Genomic DNA, 24597 nt, shown 5'->3' with positions numbered 1-24597 from the left:
ATTTTGTGTGTCCATGTAAAATCCTCTAGATATGTACAAGACAACATGGTATTCCTTGGCTTTCCCGTTTTCTTTTTTTTTTTTTAAGTTTTGTTTGTCAGTGTAAAGATATGTGTTTCTCACATCAGGAACTGACAGTTACAAACAGCCACCTGTTCATAAGTCAAATAAAAGTAACTGTTGTTAGATCAAACTTAACTGTCACTTTGTGTAGATTCTAGTTTCCCTGCTTGTTATGACTAAAAACATGGTGTAGAAAACATTAGATACCTTCTTTTTTTACAAACCTTTTTCACAACGCTGTGTTGATGTGAAAACCTCAGACGTTTATACAAGAATGGCGATTCCCCCAGCAGCCTTTGGGTGTCAGTGTTGGGTCACGTAAAATGGTGAGCAGCCATTGGGTGGCACTGCTCTGCCATGCTCTTTCTTTCAGCTGTTTGTCAGAGCGAGATGCCCCACAGCTTCAAGGAATTCACTGCATCATTCGCATCATGTAGCGCAGATAAATAATGCCCTCCCTGACCTACACTGAGGCGTCGCGCCTGCTCACAGATGTTTAACACAGATTTTTAACCACAAATGCAAACACAAGAGAGAAATGCATTCCATTTTGCTCAGGAGGTTGTGTGAGTCTTACAGTCATTTGTTTCCCTTTTGTAAGGCGCCCTCGCAAAATTAAATGTGACAAGAGTATTTAGGTTAAAATCTTCCCCAACTCTGCTGCCTCAAACCACGCACAGAGATCCAGTTATTAGGGAAAACATGCCTTGTGATTCTTGTCAGACGAGACTGAGGCTCTGGTGTTGATTAACTCTCAGATGTAGATGACTGACTCACAGATGTGCACCTTTTCTTCTCTCTGCTCCCCTTCTCTTTCCCTCTAACAACAATCCTGTGCTGCCACGTCCATCCCGCTGAGCAGAAGGGGTACACACAGAGGAGCTGGACAATGACCTAGGTAGGTTTCCCTCTCATCTTTTACACTACCTTTCTGTTACACAAATACTGCACTGTAACCCTTATACTCACCATTCATCCACCGCTGTCATCTTGATTTTGCACACATTCAACTCATTGTTCCAATCCAAAAAGTATAAGCTAAATTTAGGAAATGAGTCACAACAGTTAATAGTGCACATCTACATAATGACATGCATAACAACCGCCACCAGTGGCTCACACAGGAACATTTGACAGTCGGTAAGAGATGCCTTTGACAATGACTCTAATCATCTAGAAATGACACATTATACCACACTGACAGGGATTTGACCTTTACCTAGCCTGTTCTCAGTATGCACCTTTGATTGTTAACAAACACACGCTGCGCCCAATCTGAAAACCGGCCACAAACACAACTGTCAACTTACCCACATGCTGCCAGAAAACTAGACACGCTCGCACACCGGCAAAACGTCATTTCATACATAAGAGGCGAGGGCTGATCCGAGGAAGATTGTTGTAATGATGATTTCCTAATGGGTGTCTGTCTGAGCCAGACGGCAACAGGGCCCTTTTTTCTTGAGGCCCATCAGTGCACTAACTAGCCAATCAGACACAGCAGCGCGACCACTTGTGCAGGATAAATGGTGTCTGGAGACTGTGACCCTGCACCGATATGCAAGGGTAATGAATGATGTTATTCCATCAGGGGAGCTATGTGATTAATGATTAGAATAGCCCTTTATGACCAGCATGTTTTGACATGACCTAAAAGTACAGTGACATACAGTTAAATAAAAAAAGATACATACAGATATAGTACATATAGTGAGGCAAAGATCCTCCCCCTCAGCTGCACTAACATGGGATCTTATGCTGTGTTTCATTTACCTTGATAGTTGAAGGTCGGAGCTGGGAATCATGTCACACAGGGTTTCAGTGTTTCCTAGGATAGCGGAGGAATAGCCCGCCTTACTCTGCCCCTGATCATATACGCATTTTATGTATTTTTAACTTTTATAGATTGTATTGTAGTTGTTGTTGAGTCACATAGTTTTTTATTTTTACACGCCTTACACTCTCAGCACATTATACACATATTATAATTTTTATTATTCACATATTAATGGTAATTATTTCTTATTACTACTGTCTGTCTGTTTTATATTTATATTTTTGCACACTTTACACATTATACATAGTCATCATTTTTAAATATTCACATAGTACCTTAGTACCGATTGTTTTTATTATTAGTGTAGATGAAGAGCAAGAAATCTGTCACTCATATTTGCTTTACATTTTTACATCCTTTGTGCCGGTACTTATTTCTACTTTTTAAAATTCTCTATGCTTGGCATCAGAGCAAGTGTATCGAATCACAGTTTCCCCGTTAGGGATCAATGAAGTATTTCTGATTCTAATTAGATTATCCTGTTATTCTTACCTCAACACTAATCAGTCTTACTCCACTTGCCAAACTAACCAATCAAACCAACAAAGGCAATAAGTACTAGACATTCATAAGGAGAGTGGGGCGGGCCATTCTTTTGCTATCCTAGGATTTGCAAATTTGTTTCCAGTATAAGTGAGAAAACCAAGATATTGCTCGCAATACGGGTTGATAACAACAGATTCACATTCATACATCGTTGCAGCATGTCCACAGATAGAAGTTGGATAGGACTGTTACGACTGCTTTAATGACACACAAATAAGACACAAGTGCTAATAAACAGTATATTACCACAGCTTTCATTACTGCTGATGCATGGAGCTGCCTGATTGGCTGTTGAGGTCAGCGCTGGCAAGGTTCTGCCGACTAACTGAGTCAGAAATCCAACTTCAGGGGGCGCTCCAGTTGAAAGTGAAAGAATGAAACATCTTTTAGCTTGATTTGTAACCTGTTTGAGTTTTGCAAAATGAGATTTGAAAGGTTTTCATCAGCCCCAGGGTCAGAGACTTACTCAGAAATTTATTTAAGTATTGGAATCAAGGATAGTTTTTCATCATCTGCTAAAGTTGAGTAAATCAATATATTTTTATATTAACATTGAGTCAGATGACTTCATGTCTGTAAAGAAAAACATCACACTACTTTCACCCTCTTTCAAGCTTGTATTTTCCAGCAGCATCGGGCAGCTGTTTTCAGTAAACAACAACAAAAACAGGACAAAGACAGAACATGACAAAAACATTGCAGTGTAAAGGTGAACTGGCCGTCTACGGAGCAGTAGTCTTGTTAGTGCCTCGCATTGTTAAACATCTCAAACAGCTGCCATGTTGTAATCATCAGATCAGACAAGTCCAGAAGACAGCCCTCGACTGGATGAGCATGTTCAATAATTATTGATCACCATGATCCAATACAGGTGGGCAAAAGAACGCAATTAACTTCAGCTCTCTGAGGAGGAGCAGCACACTCAAGCATTTTATGAATGCATGACACACACAAACACACAAAGTGACTCTGTCGTACATGCTTACTCAAGAGAAATCAATCACATCAATGTGTCAAGAGAATGAGATGCAAATAGTTAAACATGTAATTCATCATGCTTGACTCCTCCTTGAATTCACAATATGTTCTGCAAGGTGGGATGTGGGAAGAGGGCATAGTGTGAGAGGAAAACGCAGCTTAATGAGTGACAGATTTCTTTTTCTTTGTCTTTCTCATTTGCGTTTTCACTCACTGAAATGTTTGCAGTATTGTTAAGATGGTTGCAGCACCAAATGTCGTCTCTGCTCTCTCTCTCTCATACACACACACACACACACACACACACACACACACACACACACACACACACACACACTCTCACCACACACATGCTCACAAACACAGGTGCTCCTCCAGGAGCGGAACTAGTGCAGTGTGAAATCAAGTGGGTGATTAAAATTTTGCGCGAGGCGATGCGGGACTGCATTCCATTTAACGTTCCAGTTCAAAAATCTGAATGATAATTCACCATGCCCGCTTTGTGGGTTCAGCCTGTACAATAACGCTAACGCTGTAACCTTGCAGTCCTTTTCAGCTTCATGTGCTTGTTGTGTTGGCCGCGTTTAGCAGATGTAGAAAATATGGAATCACAGCAACTTGAGATGCTTGCAAGCATCAAATTGACGACTCTGGTTGCAGATTTTTCTGTGGTTCCTCTAAATCAGCTTTGCTTACAAGTCGTTGACACCTGGTCTGACAAACTGTAGTCTGTGGTCGTGTGTGTCATGTACATACGATTTAAACATTCCCATCTGGCTTATATCTCTTTGCATCTGCTGCTGACTCCACTCCAACCAAGGACCCTCCTCATTAGAAAGCAGAGGGAGGCTCTCCAAGTTGGATGATTGTAATTGCCATCTACTTGCACACAGGGTGAGGCTTAATTGGCTCAGGGTAATGATATGTAAAACTGATACATCACAGGAGAGGATTATTGGACAATCTGTGTTTGTAGCCAATTAGAAGCCTCTGACATTATCTATGTGGAGGCCAGCCAATAATCAATGCTGCTGTAATCAAATGGCTCTGTTGGAGATAACGGCATCACTTTCTCTGGCAACAACTGTAGAAATACAGAGATTGCACCATCGGGCAATTACGCACTGTTGAAGTGGGGCCCAGTCATATTCATATATTTGCCTAATCAGCACTGATTAAGATGAATCTTACTTTCACTTTCTGTAAAAGTGTAGAAGTGTCTGCACATGCTTGCTAGCATCTCTGTGAGGAGGCAAGCGCTTTCAATACCACCTCCTCAAATGAAGCAGGTTTTCAGACAAGTCAAAGTTCACAATGAGTTATGTGAGGACACACTTAAGCTGGGAGACAACAGTCACACTACCATTGTGTTTAGTCAAGGACATGTGTCTTTTCACTAAATAGGCATCAATAATCAGAAATAAGCTGCTTTGTTCAGGATCTCAAATAAACTTTTTTTAAGTTGTTTCTTTTTTTTTCGCCCCTCAGACATTTTATCCACCTCATTTGAAATCTATGTTCTAAATGATGAAATAACATCATTTGGACATCATTTAATGTCAGAATTATGTCATTCAGTGTTTGATGTATTTACACAAAAAAACATCACATGCATTGTGATTTCCAGTGTTCGAATTACAGTGTGGCTCCTTGGGGAAGCTCTGTTTTTTGGGGAAGGAAGGTTACTGTGCATGCATGCACATACAGCATATGAACACATCTGCCCACTTGCAAAAATATGGAAAGCTGCAGTGTTTATAATGCTAATTTCCCCCTGCTCCAATCACAAACATTTCTGCTCTAAATGCAGTCTTTCTTGACAAACACATGTTACGCATTGAGCTGTATTGTCAGGCGAAAGTGATATGTGAAGTGGTGAAATTGAAACAATAAAAATTGGGCGTGTGTTTATGTTTTCATGCATCTTTTTATTGATGGTTATTAAGTAGAACAGAAAACTTTGACTGTCAATCAAAACGAAGGTTTTGCAGCTAATAGCGTTACTTTTATATAGCAATTATGAGTATGACTTTTTAAAACATATCTTTTTAGTTGTGCGTTTAACCGAAAGAAGCAGACAGCCTGTTGATTTTACCTGCCACTGCCAACAATTTGCCCGCATTTGGCGGGTGTCCTGCCTTTGTTATCATCTGTGGACTGTTTGTCATTGGTATGAGCAAAAGACTCTTTTCAAATAAAGCATGTTTTGTGTGTGTTTATGTGCAATGGTTTCAAAGCCTGGAATATTCCTACACTCTTTTTTCCCCTCCTTCTTATTTTCACCTGTGTTTCCTTCTTTGCTTTTTCTTCCCGTCCTCTCTCTGACCTATTCACTACTCCTTTCCCCCACCTCCTTTCATCTATCCATCCCTCCATTCATCCAACCATCTTTGCCCAAGGGGGTCTTGCTCTGTTCTTATCTGATGTGTGGAAATGTCAGCAGAGTGAGGGGACAAGGGGGTGTAGACAGCCTGTGAAGCTGTTGAGACACTTCAGCCCTGGAGACTGACTGACAGGCAGACACAATGGAGAGGCAAAAGGTCTCTACTGGCCTTGCCTCTAATGGCTCAATACATGGCCCCCGGCAACTTAACAGTCTCAAGTTTTCCTTGTTTCGTCTGTATCACTCACTTTTCTCTCTCCCTCTCTGTATTTTTTAGAACTTCCACCAGGATGGGAGAAAATAGATGATCCAGTGTATGGGGTCTACTATGTTGAGTAAGTGACGTACAGTAAAGGCACCCAACACCACACAAGATCACTCTTATGCAAAGGCACAGGCTTACACACAGACAAGAAAGAAGCAATGGCATTGCATTTTCCCTTGCACATAAAAAGAAATGCTGTCACACATTTTCATTCAAATAAAAGAAACTATTGACCTCACTGTAAATAGGAACAGCTCTAATGTATGTACAGTTCAGCTTCAAGATGTCACAGCTTGATTTTGCTGCAGCTATTTTGATCTTTTGTATTCTAGAAAATGTAGGCCATTTTGTTTGTGTCATTATCATTTGGGAAAACATGCGGCGAATGTGTGTGTGTGTGTGTGTGTGTGTGTGTGTGTGTGTGGGTGTGTGGGTGCGTATATGTGCGTATGTGCGCATCTCATCTTGTGTGTGCCCAGGGGCACACACAAGATGAGATGCATTAATACGAATATGTTTCATGCGTTTTTGATGTTGTTCAAAGCAACACCTGGGGGCTCAAGGCTGTGGCATTTCAATTTTTACCCCCCTCTTTGTCTCTGCAATATTTAGTTTTTTTTTTCCTAATATACATTATTCACCGTTTCCTTAATTTGCTCAACAATGTGGTGCTTTCAGGTGTAATTTCTCGGTGCTGGTAGGTTAGGGAGAAAACCTCCCACAGTTGGTGTTTGATGTGAAACATGTTTGTAGCTCCTGTGAATTAAGCCATCATCAAAGTGGGATTTATTTGATGTGATTTGTGGGCGTGATTGTGTCATGCGTGTGTCAGAGAGAGGTGTGAGTATGGATGGATGCATGCGTATTGTGCCACTGTGTATTAATCAAAGCTTATCGCCATGTGTCCCCCTCCCTCTGTTGACCCTATCTCTCACTTCTGTTACCTTATCCTCTCTTCTGTCTGTTTTCCCTCTCTGCTGCACTCTGCTTTCCTGCTGATATTTACCTCCTGTCCTACATCCTGTTTTCTGTTCTTATTTTCTGCTCCTATTATTCATTCCTCCCATCCTTCACTTCTTATTCCTCAACCTCCATCTGCTCGTCCCTCCAAAGTCATATCAACAGGAAGACCCAGTATGAGAACCCAGTGTTGGAGGCTAAGAGGCGCAGGCAGCTGGAACAGCAGCAGCCTCAGCAGCCTCAGCCCCAAAGCCAGCAGCCACCCGAAGGTGAGCGCTACATCCGAGGTTCGTTCACAAGCCCCCATCAAGGGCGTCATTTCCTTTCTTTCTATTCATGTGTGTGACTGAGATGTCTGCATACGTCTCTGGATGTTTGTGTGAGAGACTGTGTCTATATAGCAAGTATTGCTATGATATAACTTGATGTTGCTACTGCCTTATGATTTGCTAAGTACCCTTCCATAAAGGCATAACTATTATTTCTGGCTGTACCACGCAGCCTTTTTGAAGTTAATTTCTGTTTTCTGTGTTGCTTCCCGACTTGTTTGTGTTAATAACTTGTGAGCTTTTTTTCTTCTTGGGTGATGACAGGTAAGTTTGTCTTCAACTGAAAACGATCTGCCCGCTAAAGAGAGCTTCTTCCCTAATTTGTGTCACTTAATAAAGCACTAAGTGCGACCAGTTATAACAGTGATGATTTAGCTCGCACAGCTGCCAAAACATAACTAATTGGGAACCTTAGCTTGCTCCTGCGCCCCATCTTAAACCTTATGCATTCACAGGATGCCCCGCAGAGAGATTAATTGTAAATGCAGGCCAGCCCACATGGGAACCCTCCTATCGCACTGCACCCTTTTCTCAGTCAGCAGAAATCATGCAATTCCACTCCATTACCTGCTGATTTTTCCTCCGTCTGAAAGCTCAATCTCTCTTAAAAAAACGCTCAATACCTTCAAGCTGGGTTTTTATCTATTCTTTTCACTTCTGCATTGATCTTATCTCACTATCAAGAATATTAATGAAGGTTGTAGTCTAATCAGTGCCGTGATGCCGTAACAAGGTGATTAATCAAAGTTGGTAGTCGTTATGAGGAAATGGGCTGCTCTATTTTCACACACGTCCGTTTTCATTAAAAAGGGTGACGTGAAACAGTGTGAAACGCTTCAAGAATTTTCTGCTCTGTGGATAACCTGAGTTTGCTTGTTATCCAACTGTAATGTAGGTTTTAAAGGACAAGTCATTCCAAACTACAAATACACATTTTTCCTCTTCCCTCCTGTAGTGTTATTTATCAGTGTGGAGTGTTTTAGCTTTAGAGTTTTCGAGTGTTCAAAATATAAGCTGTAGAGATGTCTACCTTTTTTCCAGTATAATGGACCTAGATGGCACTCAGCTTGTGGTGCTTTAAGTGCCAAAAAACACATTTGAAAAACTCAACAGCAATGTCTCTTTCCAGAAATGATGACCTGGTTACTCAAGGTAATCCACAGACCATGTTGTGAGCAGTTTCATGTAGGAACTATTTTCTCTCTACAAAACAACACCCGCCAACTGGATCATCGAGTAGAGGGAAAGGTGCATCTACTGCTAACTCACTTAGCACTACTGAGCTCATAAACATTACAGCTCAGCTAAGGAGGACACCAGTAATGTTTACATCTTGCGCTGTCAGGAGCACAAGCCTCTCGTCGAAGAGTAGATGCGCGGTTCTCCCTGCGTGGTGATAGTTTGTTGGAAAGAAAATAGTTCCCACGTGAAACTGCTCACAACAAGGTCTGTGGATTATCTTGTGTAACCTGGGTGTGATTTCTGGAAAGAGACATTGCTGTTGACTTTTTCCAAATATATTTTTTAGCTGTTTGTTTCTTTGACATCACTGTGAGCAAAGTTGCTTTTTTTCCAAAACACAGTAGGCCATGTTGTCCCAGAGCCCTCAGCCCCAGTTTCTTCCTCAAGTAGGGCAGCTGTGCACCTGTCTAGACCCCATCTAGAGAACATGTGCCTCTTGCTGTTGCAGAATGGATCGAGGACTCGGCGTTGGCAGGGGCCCCCCTGGCCAGCTATGCTGCCAACCACCAGGAGACCTACAGGGAGCCTGGGACAGGACCTCCGGTGCCCAACGCGATGGGACAAAAACGTAAGTTCCCGTCTCTATAGACCTCATAAGAACAGGATTACTCATTACTTTTCTGTTTCTAAGCTGTGTTACCCAGAGCGACCTATTATGAGTTAAACCAAATTCAGCTCTTGCAATGTAGTTTGTTTTCCTCAGCCTGTGCCTCAGGCTGCTTTTGAGTTTTAATGATGGAGGACCAGTTAGGAATTGACACTAAATCTGCTCTTCGTATACACCTCATCATATATTCTTAGTAAGTAAAATTAAATTCTACTCAGCTGGTATGTACAGGAGAATACATTTTTCAAATAAAGCGCCCCCAGGCTGTGTTTGCATTTTCTTAATCGACAAACTGAATATGACTCTGCCAAGTACAGTTTTATTCTATATCCTCCCTGTGTGTTTACTGCAGCCACATGTTGCCTCTCACAAAACCTCTGTTATGTCGTCCCATTTCCCAGATCAAATAATGGCCTGATTTCACCCACCATTTAGCTATACACACACCTACAGACACAGTGTCTCGCCGTTACTGTGTGTTTGCTTCTCCTGGTTGCCAGCTCCTTTTATACCAGCCTCCCACTAGCAGCTTGTCTAATTAGCACAGCCATTGCTGAGAATTAACTGCCTCACCCTGTCTCTCCCTCTTACTCTCCCTTGCTGCTCTGTGGGATGTCTTTTCCTTTTTGCCTCATCAATCTCTTCATGTTATAGCTAGCTCACATTCGCCATCTCGCTGGCTATTGTTTTGTCTCCCGCCGCTCAGCTTTGGTTCTATTGTTGTTTATGTCCGTCTTTCTGTCTTCTATCTCACTCTCTGTCTCTCCGCTACTCTGCACCGTCCTAAACCTTGACATTCCTCCAGAGAAAGGCGTCATTTCATATCTCTTTATCCAACTCCAGGCTTTCATGTTCCTCCTGCTTCCTGGTCTGTTCTTACATCTGCGGATCCCTTGTGGATAAAGCTGCCATCTATGTTCACAGTTTTGTTACATCTCTCCTGTTCTGAAAAATGCTATTCAAAGGCGCTGCACACACAGACACACACGCCGCAGGAAAAAAAAAAAAAAAAACACAAACACAAGGACACTAGCTGACTCCAAGGGTAATGCATTTTTCATTGAATGCATAAACTGTAGCACAAGCATAACCTAATGTGGTGCTGCTGGTCACTAAGTACACATTCCTCTGTGATCCCTTCTCTTTAAAGCGCACAATCTCCTTCTCTCTCTCCTTGTTCGCTTTCATTCTTCCCCTCGTCTCTGCCAACATCTCCGCACTCATTGGTGTGAAGTCATTTTCTGTAGTATGTGGCTTACATGATGTCTGTTGATAGAAGGTTAGAGCCAAGCTCGTTGTTCCTCGGGCCTCTCATTCTCGACAGTGACAACGATGGATGAAAACCTCATTCAAGTTTTTGATTTAGACTGATTCCATCTCATATCTGTCTTCATTCTATCCTTAATGTCAGATAATGAGGTAGAGAAAGCAAGAAGAAAGAGGATGGCTGAGTAATTGGGTTTAGATTGTTCTCATGAGTTAAGACCACTGTGAAATGTGTTTTGTGGATATCTCTGTGTTAATTAAACCCTCACAGCCAGTGTTGAGTGATAGAGATATCTTGTTTGCAAGAGCCGCTCACCGAGGCAGAACGCTTTCTACAAATGCTTTTGTCATGTGACCTTCATGCATTGAGGATATCAATGGCATTTGATTTCATTGCTTAAAAAGCTGGTGTCTCTCTGTTAAATCTTTTATTGCAAAACCGTCATTGAAAGCAAACAAAGCACTGCACACGAAACAGCAAAGAAGCTGCAAAATCATATTTGGATTGAGGTGGCGCCAGGAGGGCAGTTTGCATTGATTTGGTTTTTACATTAGAGATTTGCCCCATTTTCTACCACTTGCAACCTCACCTGTCTTTCTGATTCATTTTTAACCTGATGAATCTATTTATCATGATCAGCCTGTTTTGATTGATGTTGTGTCATCAGACCAGAACACACCCACTGGGTGATCAAAAACTGCAGTCTCTAGCCATTCTCTAGCATACACGTGCCAATTTTGGCAAAAAGGTAAAATTTTATGTGGATGCACTGATCACTTCATTAAGTGTAGTTTTGTGTCTTTTTTTGCCAGTGAGCAAAAAGCATTTCACTGAAGCCCAGATTCAATTTATATCGACAGACCGACAACACTTTTAGCATTTTTGGTGAAGAGCAAACTGAACCCAAAGCTGCTTACTTAAGTCATGCTGTTCTGTCGGTGTATCAAAAAAATCTAAATTTAATTGTCTATGATTGTATGTTCAGGAGGGAAGCCTTTCTTTACTCGAAACCGATCCGAGCTGAAGGGGACTTTCATCAACACCAAGCTGAAAAAGAGTCGCCGAGGGTTCGGTTTCACTGTTGTGGGAGGGGACGAACCAGACGAGTTCCTGCAGATCAAGAGCCTTGTCCTGGATGGACCCGCTGCCCTCGATGGCAAAATGGAGACAGGTAGGTGCACTAAATTTATCAAGGCCAACAGTTTTGAATATTGCTTTTGTTAGGTTTTCTGATTGCTGATTGTTTATTAGTAAGGAAGGTTCGACAGATGAATACTTTACTTGCAAAATAAAACTTCTCCCTCTTCTCAAACTCTAAGGTGATGTTATTGTGAGCGTCAACGACACATGCGTGCTCGGCTACACCCATGCCCAAGTTGTGAAGATCTTCCAGTCCATCCCCATCGGCTCCATGGTCAATTTGGAGCTGTGCCGTGGTTACCCGCTGCCTTTTGACCCCGATGACCCCAACACTAGCCTGGTTACCTCAGTGGCGATTCTCGACAACAAAGAGCCCATCATAGTCAATGGCCAAGAGGCCTCCAACAGCTACGACTCGCCATCCAGCCACGGGAGTCAGAACAACAACAACGGCTCGACCAACGGAGGGGCACCTCTCAACGGCCTCCCCCGAGCCCACAGCCCCTCGGCAGAGGTGGCCTCTGATACCTCTTCCCAGCACGGTTACCCCAGCGACGTGGTCACCCTGGCCTCATCCATCGCAACACAACCAGAGCTCATCACTGTACACATGGAAAAAGGAGACAAGGGCTTTGGCTTCACCATCGCCGACAGTCCCGGAGGCGGAGGACAGAGAGTGAAGCAGATTGTTGATTACCCACGCTGCCGCGGCCTCAAGGAGGGAGACATCATCGTGGAGGTCAACAAGAGAAACGTGCAGAGTATGTCTCACAACCAGGTGGTCGACCTGCTCAGCAAGTGTCCTAAAGGCAGTGAGGTCACCATGCTGGTGCAGAGAGGTGAGTGGGGGCTGATCCAGCATGCTTATATTGTCCCAGTGAACCCGTCATGAGTATTATAACTGATTATAGCAGATGGAGGTGAGGAAGATGGAGGGAACAGGTGTCAAGTCATACGGCGGTTTCTGATTTATGTGCCCATATGTTGAAGTATTGCAAAACAAAACAAGCCTTTCCTATGAATCTGCTTGATGCTGTTGACAAAAAAATAATAGGCTTCTGCCTTTCAGGCTGTCCCGGCTCACAGAGAGCTCCTTTATTGACACACATTTATTTATTCATGTAAATAGTGGTTAGAAGCAGAGAGGAGATTGCAAAGGAGGCAAAGATGGAGGGACGATACTGAAGGAGAAAAAGAGCCACAGAGAAGGGGGAAGACAGAGTGAGGTGTTTACACTGAATTGCATTGACAGTCAGAACATTATAGCTGTCTTGAAATGGAACGGAGGCAGAAGGAAGGGAAAGTTAAATGGGGAGATGAAGGAGACATGATAAGAAGGGTAAACACAGGAGAGTTGGGTTTGGTTGGTGTTTCAGGTCACAGAGTCTGAGCACTCTCCGTCTCTGCCCAGGTTCTTATTCACTCGTCTCTGTTTTTGTCTGTTGGTTTGTGTGTTGGTTGACAAACACGTCTAGTTTATTTTAGGCTTTTAGTGTATTCCCATGTTAGAGCGAGTCGCTCTAAAGATGCCACTGAAATTGTGCTGGCGCGCCTTTTATCCGCCCACCTGGCTATCTGGCTTGGTATGAGCTGAAGTCATTCTGCTTGCTAACATACATTTTTCAGTGTTCGTTGGTCAGTGCCAGTGCTGAGAAAACACCTGCATGCTTCTATTCAATGTGCACCACCCAGCTTTTGTTGCGGTTTCTGATTGAAAATCACTGCCACACAGAAGCACCGAATGGAAACAAAGAAACTGTGAATGGGGAATAAAACTGAAATGACTGAATTTTGGTATTTTCCCTCCAATCCCCCTCAGACTTGCAGACCTCCAGAGCTCTAAATGCGCTGTGTGATACAAGTAATTGGACTATTTTCTCTGTCAGACTGTCCATAGCTTGCTTTGGGGCTTATTAATTCAAGTAACTAAAAGGTTTTTTTGTGTCATTGTGCACATGTGCAGTTTATCTCCTCTGTAGGGTTAAGTGCTCAGAACTGTCGAGGGAAATTGGTCAGATGAATGGCGGCCAAGTCACAGTGTAGTTTCGCATTGAGTCCTCATCTTTCTCTCCACGTGTGTGACTCCGTCTCAATTTGTATCTTCGTCTCTTTCTCCATGTTGTCACACTCTCTCTTTGTCTCTCTTCTCGACGCACACCCACACTCCATACGCATGCAGACCCAACCGTTCCACCCCGCCTCCTCTCACTGGCTTTTTGCTAATGAGTAGCATTTCTTCATCGTGCTAGTGTACACAAGCACATAAAGTGATACAGCCTCATCATGGGCAGGGTCCTTTATGGGCTGTCAGTGAAACAGAAGGCAGTTTAGCTTGGCTTGTGTGAATGTGGTGACTGACTTTGATGGCCACAGAAAGAAAGATATGACTGTGATCGAAGGAATGGCACTGAGCTGAAAGACAAAGTTATGAGTGATGATAATGCATATGGCGCATTTTAATTGAACCAGCATCACTAAATGGCTTTTATGTGTGGTGCAAGGGATGCCAGTAGGCAAAGAACACAGGAAACAAATATGAAAGCAAATTTAATATATATTGTCGCAAAACAGGACCTGTATGTCCGCTGCTTCATGCAGATTAATGATAGAACCAGATTGTGCTCACTGCACTTCTCCCATTTGAACATTTAAGTATGAAATGCTGCCTACTGTATATTTAACAGAGATCCTATCAGACGAAGAGCCTAATGGCTCCAACATCACAACACAGGCAGTAATTAGTAAGCGCAATTACAAATTGGATGAGCACATTGTATTGAATTCTTTTTTTTATTTATCCAGCGGCAGAGCTGGGTGTCACACCTACATATTGTTGGGTAAAAACTGAAAATATGTAAATAGCACTTTACATATTAAAAGCTGTCAAGTCTTTAAACCTAGCATTGAAGCCTCGGTCAGATTCAAATGTTTTTGACTAGTTTTTTGATCAGGCACCTTAGATATAAATACTTTTGCTATTTTAAACTCTATTTGATTTAGGCTTGTACAGCTGCTTGTGTTTCCACACCATTTATTTGGCTTCTTTTGTTAAAAGAACAAAAGGCTTTTGTAGAAAAGTACCAAATTCTCCATCACACTTCTTGAACATTTTTTAAATAATACACGCCCTATCTAGCATCAGGACATGGATGCTTGTTTTAGAAATTAACAACCAAAATGATAGTCATTTAGGGCTGCAACTATTTTCTGTTATTGATTCATCTGTTTCTTTTTCTATAAATCGATCAATTGTCTTGTCTACAAAATATCAGGAAAAAAATGGGGTCACATTTTTTCAGAGTGAAGGAGACGTCTTCAAATGTTTTGTTCTATTTAACCAATGTTCATCTATCTACGACCAGAGAATGAGTGGTACTTCTGCTTGATAAATGGTTTAAACAATTAACTATAATAATAAATAATTAACATCAAAATTGCTGATAATATTTTTTTTTTTTTAACAATAGACTTTTTTTTGCTAATTGTTTGATCTACTCATTGTTTTAGTGTTATATTCAGCCCTTTTTGCGCAGGACTAGTATTACCAGGGGACCTCATTTGATTTAGATATTACTCCCCCACGTCTGTGTTTCGTGCAGCACATTTCCATAGCATCATTTTTTACTTCTGACTTTTATCCCTCCAATATGATGACATGAAGGCTCTGTGTGCCAATAATAATATGGTAATGCTGATTTGCACAGGACAAGTATTATTAAATGTCCTGTAAATTAATTTTTTAGCAGAAGTGCTTTCCTTGAATTTGCTGACAATGTCCCCGGGATGTGATCGACAGTCATCTGTATGTGTAATTTGTATGAGTGTTAATCTTCCACTTTTTTTTCTTAATGTGGGTTTAAAAAAAGAATGGGCTCTGTAACACATTGTCACTTCATGCATTTTTATCAAGAATTCGCTCTTCTGGTAAATTTGAGTTTGCTCTCTCTGCATATGGCTCCCCATGATGTGTGGCAAGATGAACCTCCTGCACCCAAAATGCTTTAAAAACTTTCATTTATAAATATTACCATCACATTCTCCAATTGTCGACTGGGAAAGAGGCGCGGAGAAAACAAGAAGCCCCAAATCACAGAGATGCCAATTTGCAGTGTACTAATATTGTCACATGACCTCTGTGTTAGGAAAAATAGGGTAGGTAATTTTCAGAGAAATTTTGACTTGACACATTAAGGGCACGGCAGATTCGCATAGGATTTAGATCATAGACAACCTCTGCAATGTTTGTTAATCACATGAGGTCCCCAGGTTATTCTAGTCTTCTGGGAATATTGCTAATGAAAAAGATCAGATACCAAGGCTACCCTTGCACCATCAAAGCCTTATGGACGTGTTCACCCCGTGTGTTTGTATTTCTCCCACCCACTGAATTCCCACACATTTTCTGTCCTTCGTATTTCTCCATGTTGTGTGATGAATCTGTTTAGATCACACCTTTTTTCTTCACGTCAGTGCCTCATCAATACTGCACCATTCACATGACTGACATATACACACACACAGTCGCACTCAGAAGAACATAAGCCAAGGTTGTAGATACAGTGCCTTAATTACTCTCCTGCTCTTACTCTCCTCAGTGCTTCCTCGCTCTAGCTTACTCCACCACCGGTAGCAGAGAGGCACAGTGGTCTCTAATTGGGGTCCTGATGTCAGCTTTGCTTATCATACACATACATCTTTTTCTCTCCTCTGCTCTCTTTTACTCCCTCTCCTTCCATCTATCAAGAATCTCTTCTTCCCTGAGCAAACACCACTCATGCAAGTGCGTACACATCCACATACTCTCTTTGAGTCTCGGCACGAACAGCCATGCATACAATTATGGATTTGAGGCAGAACGAGCTCGGTACAGTGTTAATTGGTGGAGATATTCCCCTCCTCCAAACCTCCATCCCCCGTTTCCATTCCCCCACTGTCAGGATGTGGATTTACACCCGCTCGCCCACATGAAGATGGGGAACCAATCCCTGAGGACCAGCGCACATAGATATGCACTTGTTAAGGCGGTCATGCGCAACAGCGTGCCCCCCTAACCTCCTCTCCCACTGTCTTTCTCAGCATGCTGGGCAAGTCAGCTGGTGTGAGAATATGAGCATGTGTTTTTATGCCACAGTGTGCTACATATTGGGGGGGACTGTGAGTCATGGATCTCAGTGTGAAAAACTGGCCTAGTGAATCTCATTTGAGTTTATCTTAAACTGAGCTAAGCTACGATGGCTATGAATGATCTTTTTAACCCTTTTAACCCAGTTAATACATGCAGTCGAAGAGCCACCCACGGGTCAGACTATCAGGTTATGAGACTATGACAGTGTTTCTAAGTTATGCACACATGCCACAGACATTTTGTACCGAGATATACTGCCTATAAGCACATGGGGGGGGGGGCATGATTTATTGCTTCAATCAGCTCTGTGTTTCGTGATACATTGTTCTTTCATTTGTCTAATTACACTGCTCTAATGTGCTCATTTTCCCCTGCCTGTCTTCTCCTGCCCTCGCTGATGCGCTGACATAATTCATTTTGGCCCCTGATGTCTTGCCGTAGCACAGACGCTAATTTCCTCTCCCCTGTTCCCTTTAAAAAGGTGTAAATGTTACATCGTCTGTTGGGACACACACACCTGCTGTGCAGCTTTTTGTCAGCGAAAACCTGTTTGGGTGTCGAATTTCTGAAACACAGGATCTCAATAGCCCAGCAGCTCATGTCATTAGTCTGCTGTAGAAACATGAAGCCCATTTGTCTCAGCATGTATGTAGTCGCCCCTTTATTTCCTCTTTTTTTTTTACCTGTTTGTAAGGCCGGGCAGGTGCTGCAATGAATGCAAAGGAAGTTTGTGCAGCAATTGCTTGTATTCGTGTAAAGGAAATGGAGGGAAAAACAGCTGCGATGAATGGGTGAAGAGAGAGGAAGCATGTCAGAGGATCAGAGATGAAGGAAGAGCAGCAGAGAGACCCCCATGCTCTCTCTTTTCCTCTCTCTCCCTCCACTTCATGACTCATCACTCAACGGTGACACATAAGTCCCCACTGGGCAATCAGGGCCTTGCACTCCTCTTCTCTCAGAATGAGAGATGGACCTTTTCTCTCTGCCCACGTAGCGAGCTGATGGACGAATGGCAGGTTGAGGGACTTACACAGACGAGAGGTGTTAAACTCTTTTGCAAATGTCAGTGTATTTGATGAACCCCTCTGCTGCACACTCACTTCTCTTATCTCCTTTGAATAAATGAGAATCTTAACACCCAAACAAACGTCAGAGACCTGAAATTATCTGCATGGCTTCTTGGAAAACTCTTGAGAGCCTTCTTCTACAAAGCATCCATAGCGTCAAAGCACAAGAGGGTGTTTTCCCCTCTTGTTTAGCTTTGTTTGCCTTTCCCCTCATTGCCTTTAAGTGCAGATGTATTGCACCCTTGAAGACAGACAGTGGGTTGAAATGTGTGTTTTCCTTTGTTTTCTTTTTTTTCCACCGGCGTACAGCTTAAAGAGGGTAAAAGCAGCGAGTGGATCTCTGCCACAGTAGATAGCGCCTATTGGCATAATGTCGGACAAGTGAGCAGACAGCTTGTAAATGCCTCCTGTCAAAAAGCACTCCACGGACTAGTGTTCTTTGAGGACACACACTGATAAGCACGAACGCAATTACGTGAACTTACATAACCCACATAAACAAACTGCCAGTTACCGGCGTGCACATGCGCAAGGCCCCGTATAATGTGGACAGTCTGGTGCACACCCATTAGAAAGAGATAAACGTTGATGATGGGTCCCTGCGCAGACCAAAGCAGGAAATCAATTCACTGTATGGGCAGGAAGCGTCGTATTTTTGCCCACTTCGCATTAAAAATTCTGCTGACTGGGACTATAACGAACAGCATTGCAGTCCTGAAAAGCAATGACGGGGGAGGAGAGCAGCCTGCCCACTAGGCGCCCACGATTCACCTCGGCTCACTTCTGGTTTGCCGGAGGCTTGTGCCCGTGAATCACCGCTTGTTGCACAGGGACAAGGTGAGCATCTCTCTCTCCCACAACCCCCACCGATCTCCAGTGTCTTCACAGCTCCATAGCTATTGGGCGAGTTGTAAATCTCCACCATTGCACCATCCGTTGTTTCTATGACAATGCTCTGCAGCTAATCTGCGCTGGGGTCTCCTCTGGATGGATGTGTGCAACTGTGGGAGGAGAGGATTTCACCTCTGCTTTTTAAAAGCCATAGGAGGCTCAATACAGGGGAAAACACTCCTAGGTATCTCTCTCTTTTTGTTGGCTTTTCTTGCAAGAAAAATGTTCTATCCACTCTTAAAAAAATTTGCATGCACACTCTCCCGGTCATCTTTGCTATCCATTTAGTCACATTGGTACGCTCCTGTCACATTTAATTTCACTGTGTACACACACAGATAGAGGTAGCTAAATAAAGCTGTACTCTGCAGGACTGTCACATCCTGGCTGCTGATGTACACAGCTGATGTGAGCCTTTCACTCCTTGGAGACCGTCTGTCAGTTCCCCATGGTCACCAGGCACTGTCGCCACGGTGACAGATGGACCTGCCTGTTGGAAGCCATCACTCCTAGCCGAGATCTTACCAACACGTACACACACACAGACATTTTTGTGCACAGTGGACAGACAACGTAATCTGCTTAATAATGGCTTCCATTTAGTGACTGCTGAGCTGCCAGGTTGTTGCATCAGTTCCCATTTGTTGAAGGGAAGAGTACAGTCGAAGGTCCAGTACCTCTTGTCAGGCTAAACCCAGTTCAGCCGAATTCAATTAATCCAAACCTCCTTTGGGAGCTATTTTTGCAGAATTCATCTCTACAGTGCACAACTCTTTAACTCTGTGTGTGTGCATTCACCACACCTCATTTCCAGTGTTTGCAAAAGACTCCACCGTGTGTTGTCGTCGTGCACCCAAACCGTTGGACCTTAATCAGCTGTGTGTGGCTGTCACCCAGAGAAAAACAAGCTGCTGAAAATCATGGAGTTTCTCCCTAGGTGGTAAAACAACATGACTGTTATTCTGTCAAGCACAATAAAAACTTTTTACTGCAACCCCCAAATACACTGAATACTTTATTATTTTGGCTTCACTGGAATTCACGATAATCAGTTGATGTATCATTAATCATAAAAACCACACATCTAACAAATGTAATGCCCTGTAGGTTGAGCAGTCCTTCATTATTCACTGTTGATAATGCATTTTCTGCCACAAACGGTAAGATTTAGTGAGCAGAATAAAAAGAGATGGGGGGGGGGGGTCACGGAGAATTCAGTCTCGCTCAGGCTGTCAGTGCGCAGGCCAGCTGAGATCACCCACCTGTCCAAAAACGCTCTTTCCTCCCTCTTGTATGTAATTAGTACTGGAGGTTGGCCCAAACACCCACAATACCTTTTGATCTGGAGCTTCAAACACACTGTGGTGCTTCACACACACACAAACACACACACACACACACACACACACACACACACAACTGCTTCTGCCTACCAATGTGGTGTTGACCTGCACATAGCTTTGTCTTCCTTTACTTTCATTTTTTTGTAGATATTTTTGCCAAAGGCTCAGTAGTGCTTTATATCTTTAAACAAATATCCAATTTACGGATATTACATTTACAGTAAAACATACAGATTCCAGGGTGAAATTTGAAAGAGAGGACAGTGCATTGCGAAGACCTGGCTCAACTCGAGTCAGTTTCTTTGAGCGAGTGTGTCAGACAGAAAAGCTTGAAGAGAGCACGCGCTGAGAAACATTGACGGACAGCAGCAGCCGATCAGCTGCAGTTGATAGACGAAGGATAATCAAACGCCAGCCTGACACTTTGACTGACAGCATGCTTAGCCCAGAGAGAATACCTCAGGACTGACAGTGTGCATCTGCGTTTGCGTCGTGATTCATGTGCTCCTGAATGAATGATTCCTATTGACTGAAAAAAAGGGGGATGAATAGGGGAGAGAGATGAGGGGAAGGAGGATGGGGGAGGAAAGGAAGGAGAGAGGGGGAAAAAGGCTGCAGACGCAACACAGTTGGAGCTGTCAGTTGTGAATTAACCCAGATGTCTGAGAGATAAAGAAGACACAAGCCTGTGTGTGTGTGTGTGTGTGTGTGTGTGTGTGTGTGTGTGTGTGTGTGTGTGAGAGAGAGAGAGATCTTATCCTCTCTGTTTCCCTGAAGGATTGACACACAATAGTGGCCCATTTTCTTAGATCAGACACCGCCTAGTCTCACTCGTGCTTTCACACATGTTACACACCGCTGTTGTATGTCAGAGGTGTGTGTGGTTCCCCTCATTGTTGAATTTTCAATATTACAGACTTAAATACATGCCACGAGTCTTTCCTTTTCTCTTTGTTTCATGCATTCCCTTCTCCCGCTCTCATTTCCATAACTTCACACAACTGTTTATTTCATGCAGAGTCGAGGGAGGGAGGGAGGGACCGAGGGAGGGGGAGAGGGCAGTGATGTGCTTAAGGAGCAAATTTCCCAGGCTGTGTTAGCATTTTAGTCACCCGTCAGTCTTTCTTTGTGTGCCTCCCCGCGATAATGATATTTCCGCGATGGTATTTCTGGTCACTGCTCACTCAAGCACGACCCCGTCTGTCATACCTTTTAAGCACACTTCGATTTGCGTCGGGCGCCCGAGAGTGTGTGTGTGTGTGTGTGTGTGTGTGTGTGTGTGTGTGTGTGTGTGTGTGTGTGTGTGTGTGTGTGTGTGTGTCTGTTTGAGTGTGTGTGTGCAGCTGTGTGGATGTTTACCAGCATTTGGGGGTGGGAGGGAGACTGAGATGGAGGGGAGAGAGGAAGAGGGAGGGAGGGTGGGTGATGATGCTGAGGGAAGAAAAGGGAGGGAGGACAGTGTGCGATGAGGTGAGAGAGAGAGAGAGAGAGAGAGAAAGAGAGAGAGGGAGGGAGGGAGAAAGGAAAAAAAGGAAAAGGCAGCAGGAAAGGGAGAGACGGGGAGGACGCTGCAACTGCCTATAGATGCTGGAGCCTTCGACAGCGGAGCGCGGCGCTCAGCGGACACAGGAAGATGGTCTCAGTAAGAGGGGAACTGACGGTTGCCTATAATTTAATGTTCAGTATCTTGGACTCCTTCTCCATGGGTAATGCTACGGACAGGAACTCCAGAGCACAGCTCGCTTTTCTCCTCTCTGCTCCTCTGTCTTTATCCCTCTGGCTTAGTTGCTCTCCAGGATTCTGTCCTCTCCTCTTAAACTCTCACTTTCCTCCCTCAAACACACACTCACTCACGCGCGTACGCAGCCGTCGGGTAGCCAGGCTCGAGCGAGCGCAGGGTTAGTCCTCGGGGCTGGCCCCACTCTTCCGCTGCACCAGTCAAGCCGAGCGCTGGCCGCGGCAGTGATGCAGATAGATCGCGCTGCCTGCTCCCCCTACCCCCTACCACCACCCACCTCCCCTCCCTTTCCTCCTCAAACACCAGCCGCGGATGGGCGAGTAAAGGAACCAAGCAGGGAAAGAGAGGAAAGGAGGGAGAAGGAGACGAGGGCTAGATGAGCACTGTTGTGATATTGTTTTGGAGTCTGCGTTATCTGTCTTTCACCCTTTTTTCCCTTTTTTTTCTGAACATGGACAATCTACTAAAACTACATTTGTAACCTCCCTTTTTCTTTTTTCTCCATTTCTGTCTGGCTTCACAGGGGTGGCACCTGCAAAGAAGAGCCCCAAACTGGTAAGTTGTTGGTTTTTTTTTTCTAAATGTTTTTCCTCTTGCATCCATCCTCTACTCCTCCGTGGTGTGTCTGTCAGAGGGAGATCTGGTTCACTTCGCCCGCCTCTCCTCACCTACCTCATCTCTAACTCTAATGCTCTCTCTCTCTCCAAGGTGTAAGTTGTGCTGATGTTGTGGGTCTGTTTGTAGACATGGGATGCTGTGCTGTGTGGGGGTGGATCCCTGTAGCTTCACATCAGCCCCCCCTTCTCTTCTGTGGTGGGGGCTGGGACGAGGGCTTTGATGCACAGCATGAGCTGGGTTTCTAACGCGCTGATGATGGCATCGTTCGGGGTGCTAAGCTGGCAGTGTGAGAGTTGAATGTGGGATCACAGCTGAGAGTCGGCCTCATCCTGTGATATCTGCTGCATTAATCGGAGGAACTCTATTGACTGTGTCTGACTGAACGTGTGTTTGTCAATTTTGTTTTGCAGGATGCCTTTGAGCTGGCTCCTCCGTACAGAGATTACAGTAGGAGGGTATGTGATGTTTTAGAGATGGTTTGAAAGTTTTGGAGAATGAGGTGTGGTGGTGTTGGTGCTGGTGTAATGCGTTAGATGATAATGGTGATGGTGTTTTGTAGGTAGATACTAGAGTTGATAAATTTAGGATGATAATAGAGTTAATGCATGATGTTTTAACTAGGGCTATCAAATGATTATTTTTTTAAATAATGATTAATAGCAGAAATTCAACACTTAATCATTATTAATAAGCCTGCATTTTGAATCACATGCTTTCAGTTTCATTATTTTGCCTTTCAAAACAGTTTTGAATTCTATATTGAAAAGGTGGAGCAATTCTGACCAGATTGTCTTAAGTAGGAATCAGATGACAGCAAAAAAAAATGCATGGGACTAGCATAAAGAGGGCATGTCTGTAAAGGGGAGACTCATGAGTTCCCATGAAAACAATTTTTATTCAGATATCTTGAGGTCAAAGGTCAAGGAACCCCTGTGAAATGACCATTCTGGTTTTTCCATTGCCAAAATTTAGCCTAACTTTGGAGGAGTTGGATCAGCTGGAATCCTTAAGTCTTTTAGTTTCAGATGATGCCAGTATCATCACTCTAGCTATAAAACTCAGCCCAGTGCAGCCTCTTAAAGACAGGAATGTTGGCAGGCAATTAATGTGATTTAAAAAAAAAAAACAGGCTATGTACAGACCTTAATCGCATATGTTCACGCTGACAGCCCTAGTTTTAACATAGTGCTTGGTTGTTCATGTGCAACAAAACACACAAAAGATGACTAATGCTGTGATGCATTGAGGCACTGAACCTAAGTGTGGCCTGATGGTGGCAAAGCAGGACTAAGCTGAGTCTGAGGAAGCAGCAAGGATTTGTTTTCATTGCCCCAACCCCCTTGCCTCCCTCCATCCCATCTCCTGTCTTCTTAATAAGTTATTGGAGCAGCAGAAACCAATGTATTAGACCAGTCCTGCAGCACAGAGGGAGCACACAATGACTGCAGTAGGTCAAATCTAATAGATCCATCAAAAACAAGAGAATTTGTTTTCATGCGATTGGGGAATAGTATTCGGACTTTGTATACATCAAACTGAGAGAGAAACAAAAACAAAAAAACAAAACATGTTGCCTCATTGGCTAATGGAGGCACCATTTTGTTTGAAGGAATGGAAGTGACTTAAAAATCATTCTGCAGTCAGGAGGAAGCATCAGTCCTGAGGTCTGACTTTAGCACCAAACAGGCCCTGTGTTTGTGACTAACTATAGGAATCCATTGACATTTCTTTCACCACACAAGCCAGAGAGGTTACACTGGTAGAGTAAGCATTCCAGCTGGATCCACGGCTATTTGCCAAAGCGTCAAGCTTCTTTTATGTCTAACAAGGATGATGAATATAAACATGAATTGCAGAGGTGTAACAGGCTGATTCAGGGAGTAATGAGTCTTGAATTTATTGAAGACTGGGCTGTACTTTGAAGGCCAAACACTTTGATATTTGAGAACAGATGAGCCAGCTTGCCTCCGCCCCTTCCTGGTGTATTTTCGTCCACCACATCCAAAGTGCTCGGAGGTCACATGATGTGAGGAGACTGAACTGCTGTCATTTTCTTTTATTGTCTTAAAATATCTTCCTTTCTTTCTCACGCTCTATCTGTAACCCATTCCCTTCGCCAGTTTCTTTTTAAAAATCTGCAGAGTAATGGTGAAGACGAGGATGTAAAGGAAGATATCGTGACAAGGGTCGTGCAGAGG

The 24597-nt window shown here is 43.5% G+C and overlaps 1 protein-coding gene across 7 annotated transcripts in view; it reads left to right on the top strand.

Annotated features, from left to right (window-relative positions):
* The window catches only part of magi1b (membrane associated guanylate kinase, WW and PDZ domain containing 1b), a 170755-nt gene that overhangs the window by 118078 nt on the left and 28080 nt on the right, over positions 1 to 24597 (top strand). For 5 of the 7 annotated variants that reach the window (XM_088086511.1, XM_088086517.1, XM_042502600.2 and 2 more), the window contains 8 exons: positions 926 to 961; positions 6085 to 6142; positions 7186 to 7319; positions 9052 to 9171; positions 11463 to 11648; positions 11797 to 12456; positions 22305 to 22336; positions 22810 to 22854. In XM_088086511.1, coding sequence (XP_087942637.1) covers positions 926 to 961; positions 6085 to 6142; positions 7186 to 7319; positions 9052 to 9171; positions 11463 to 11648; positions 11797 to 12456; positions 22305 to 22336; positions 22810 to 22854 — 1271 coding nt within the window. The remainder of the gene's footprint in view (positions 1 to 925; positions 962 to 6084; positions 6143 to 7185; positions 7320 to 9051; positions 9172 to 11462; positions 11649 to 11796; positions 12457 to 22304; positions 22337 to 22809; positions 22855 to 24597) is intronic. The other 2 variants (XM_088086521.1, XM_042502614.2) reach the window with 2 other exon arrangements.

The sequence above is a fragment of the Plectropomus leopardus genome, chromosome 2 (genome assembly GCF_026936395.1).
Source record: "Plectropomus leopardus strain MGB_pleo_1.0 chromosome 2, ASM2693639v1, whole genome shotgun sequence".
In the NCBI taxonomy this organism is placed as follows: Eukaryota; Metazoa; Chordata; class Actinopteri; order Perciformes; family Serranidae; genus Plectropomus; species Plectropomus leopardus.
This window is presented reverse-complemented; position numbering and strand designations above follow the sequence as displayed.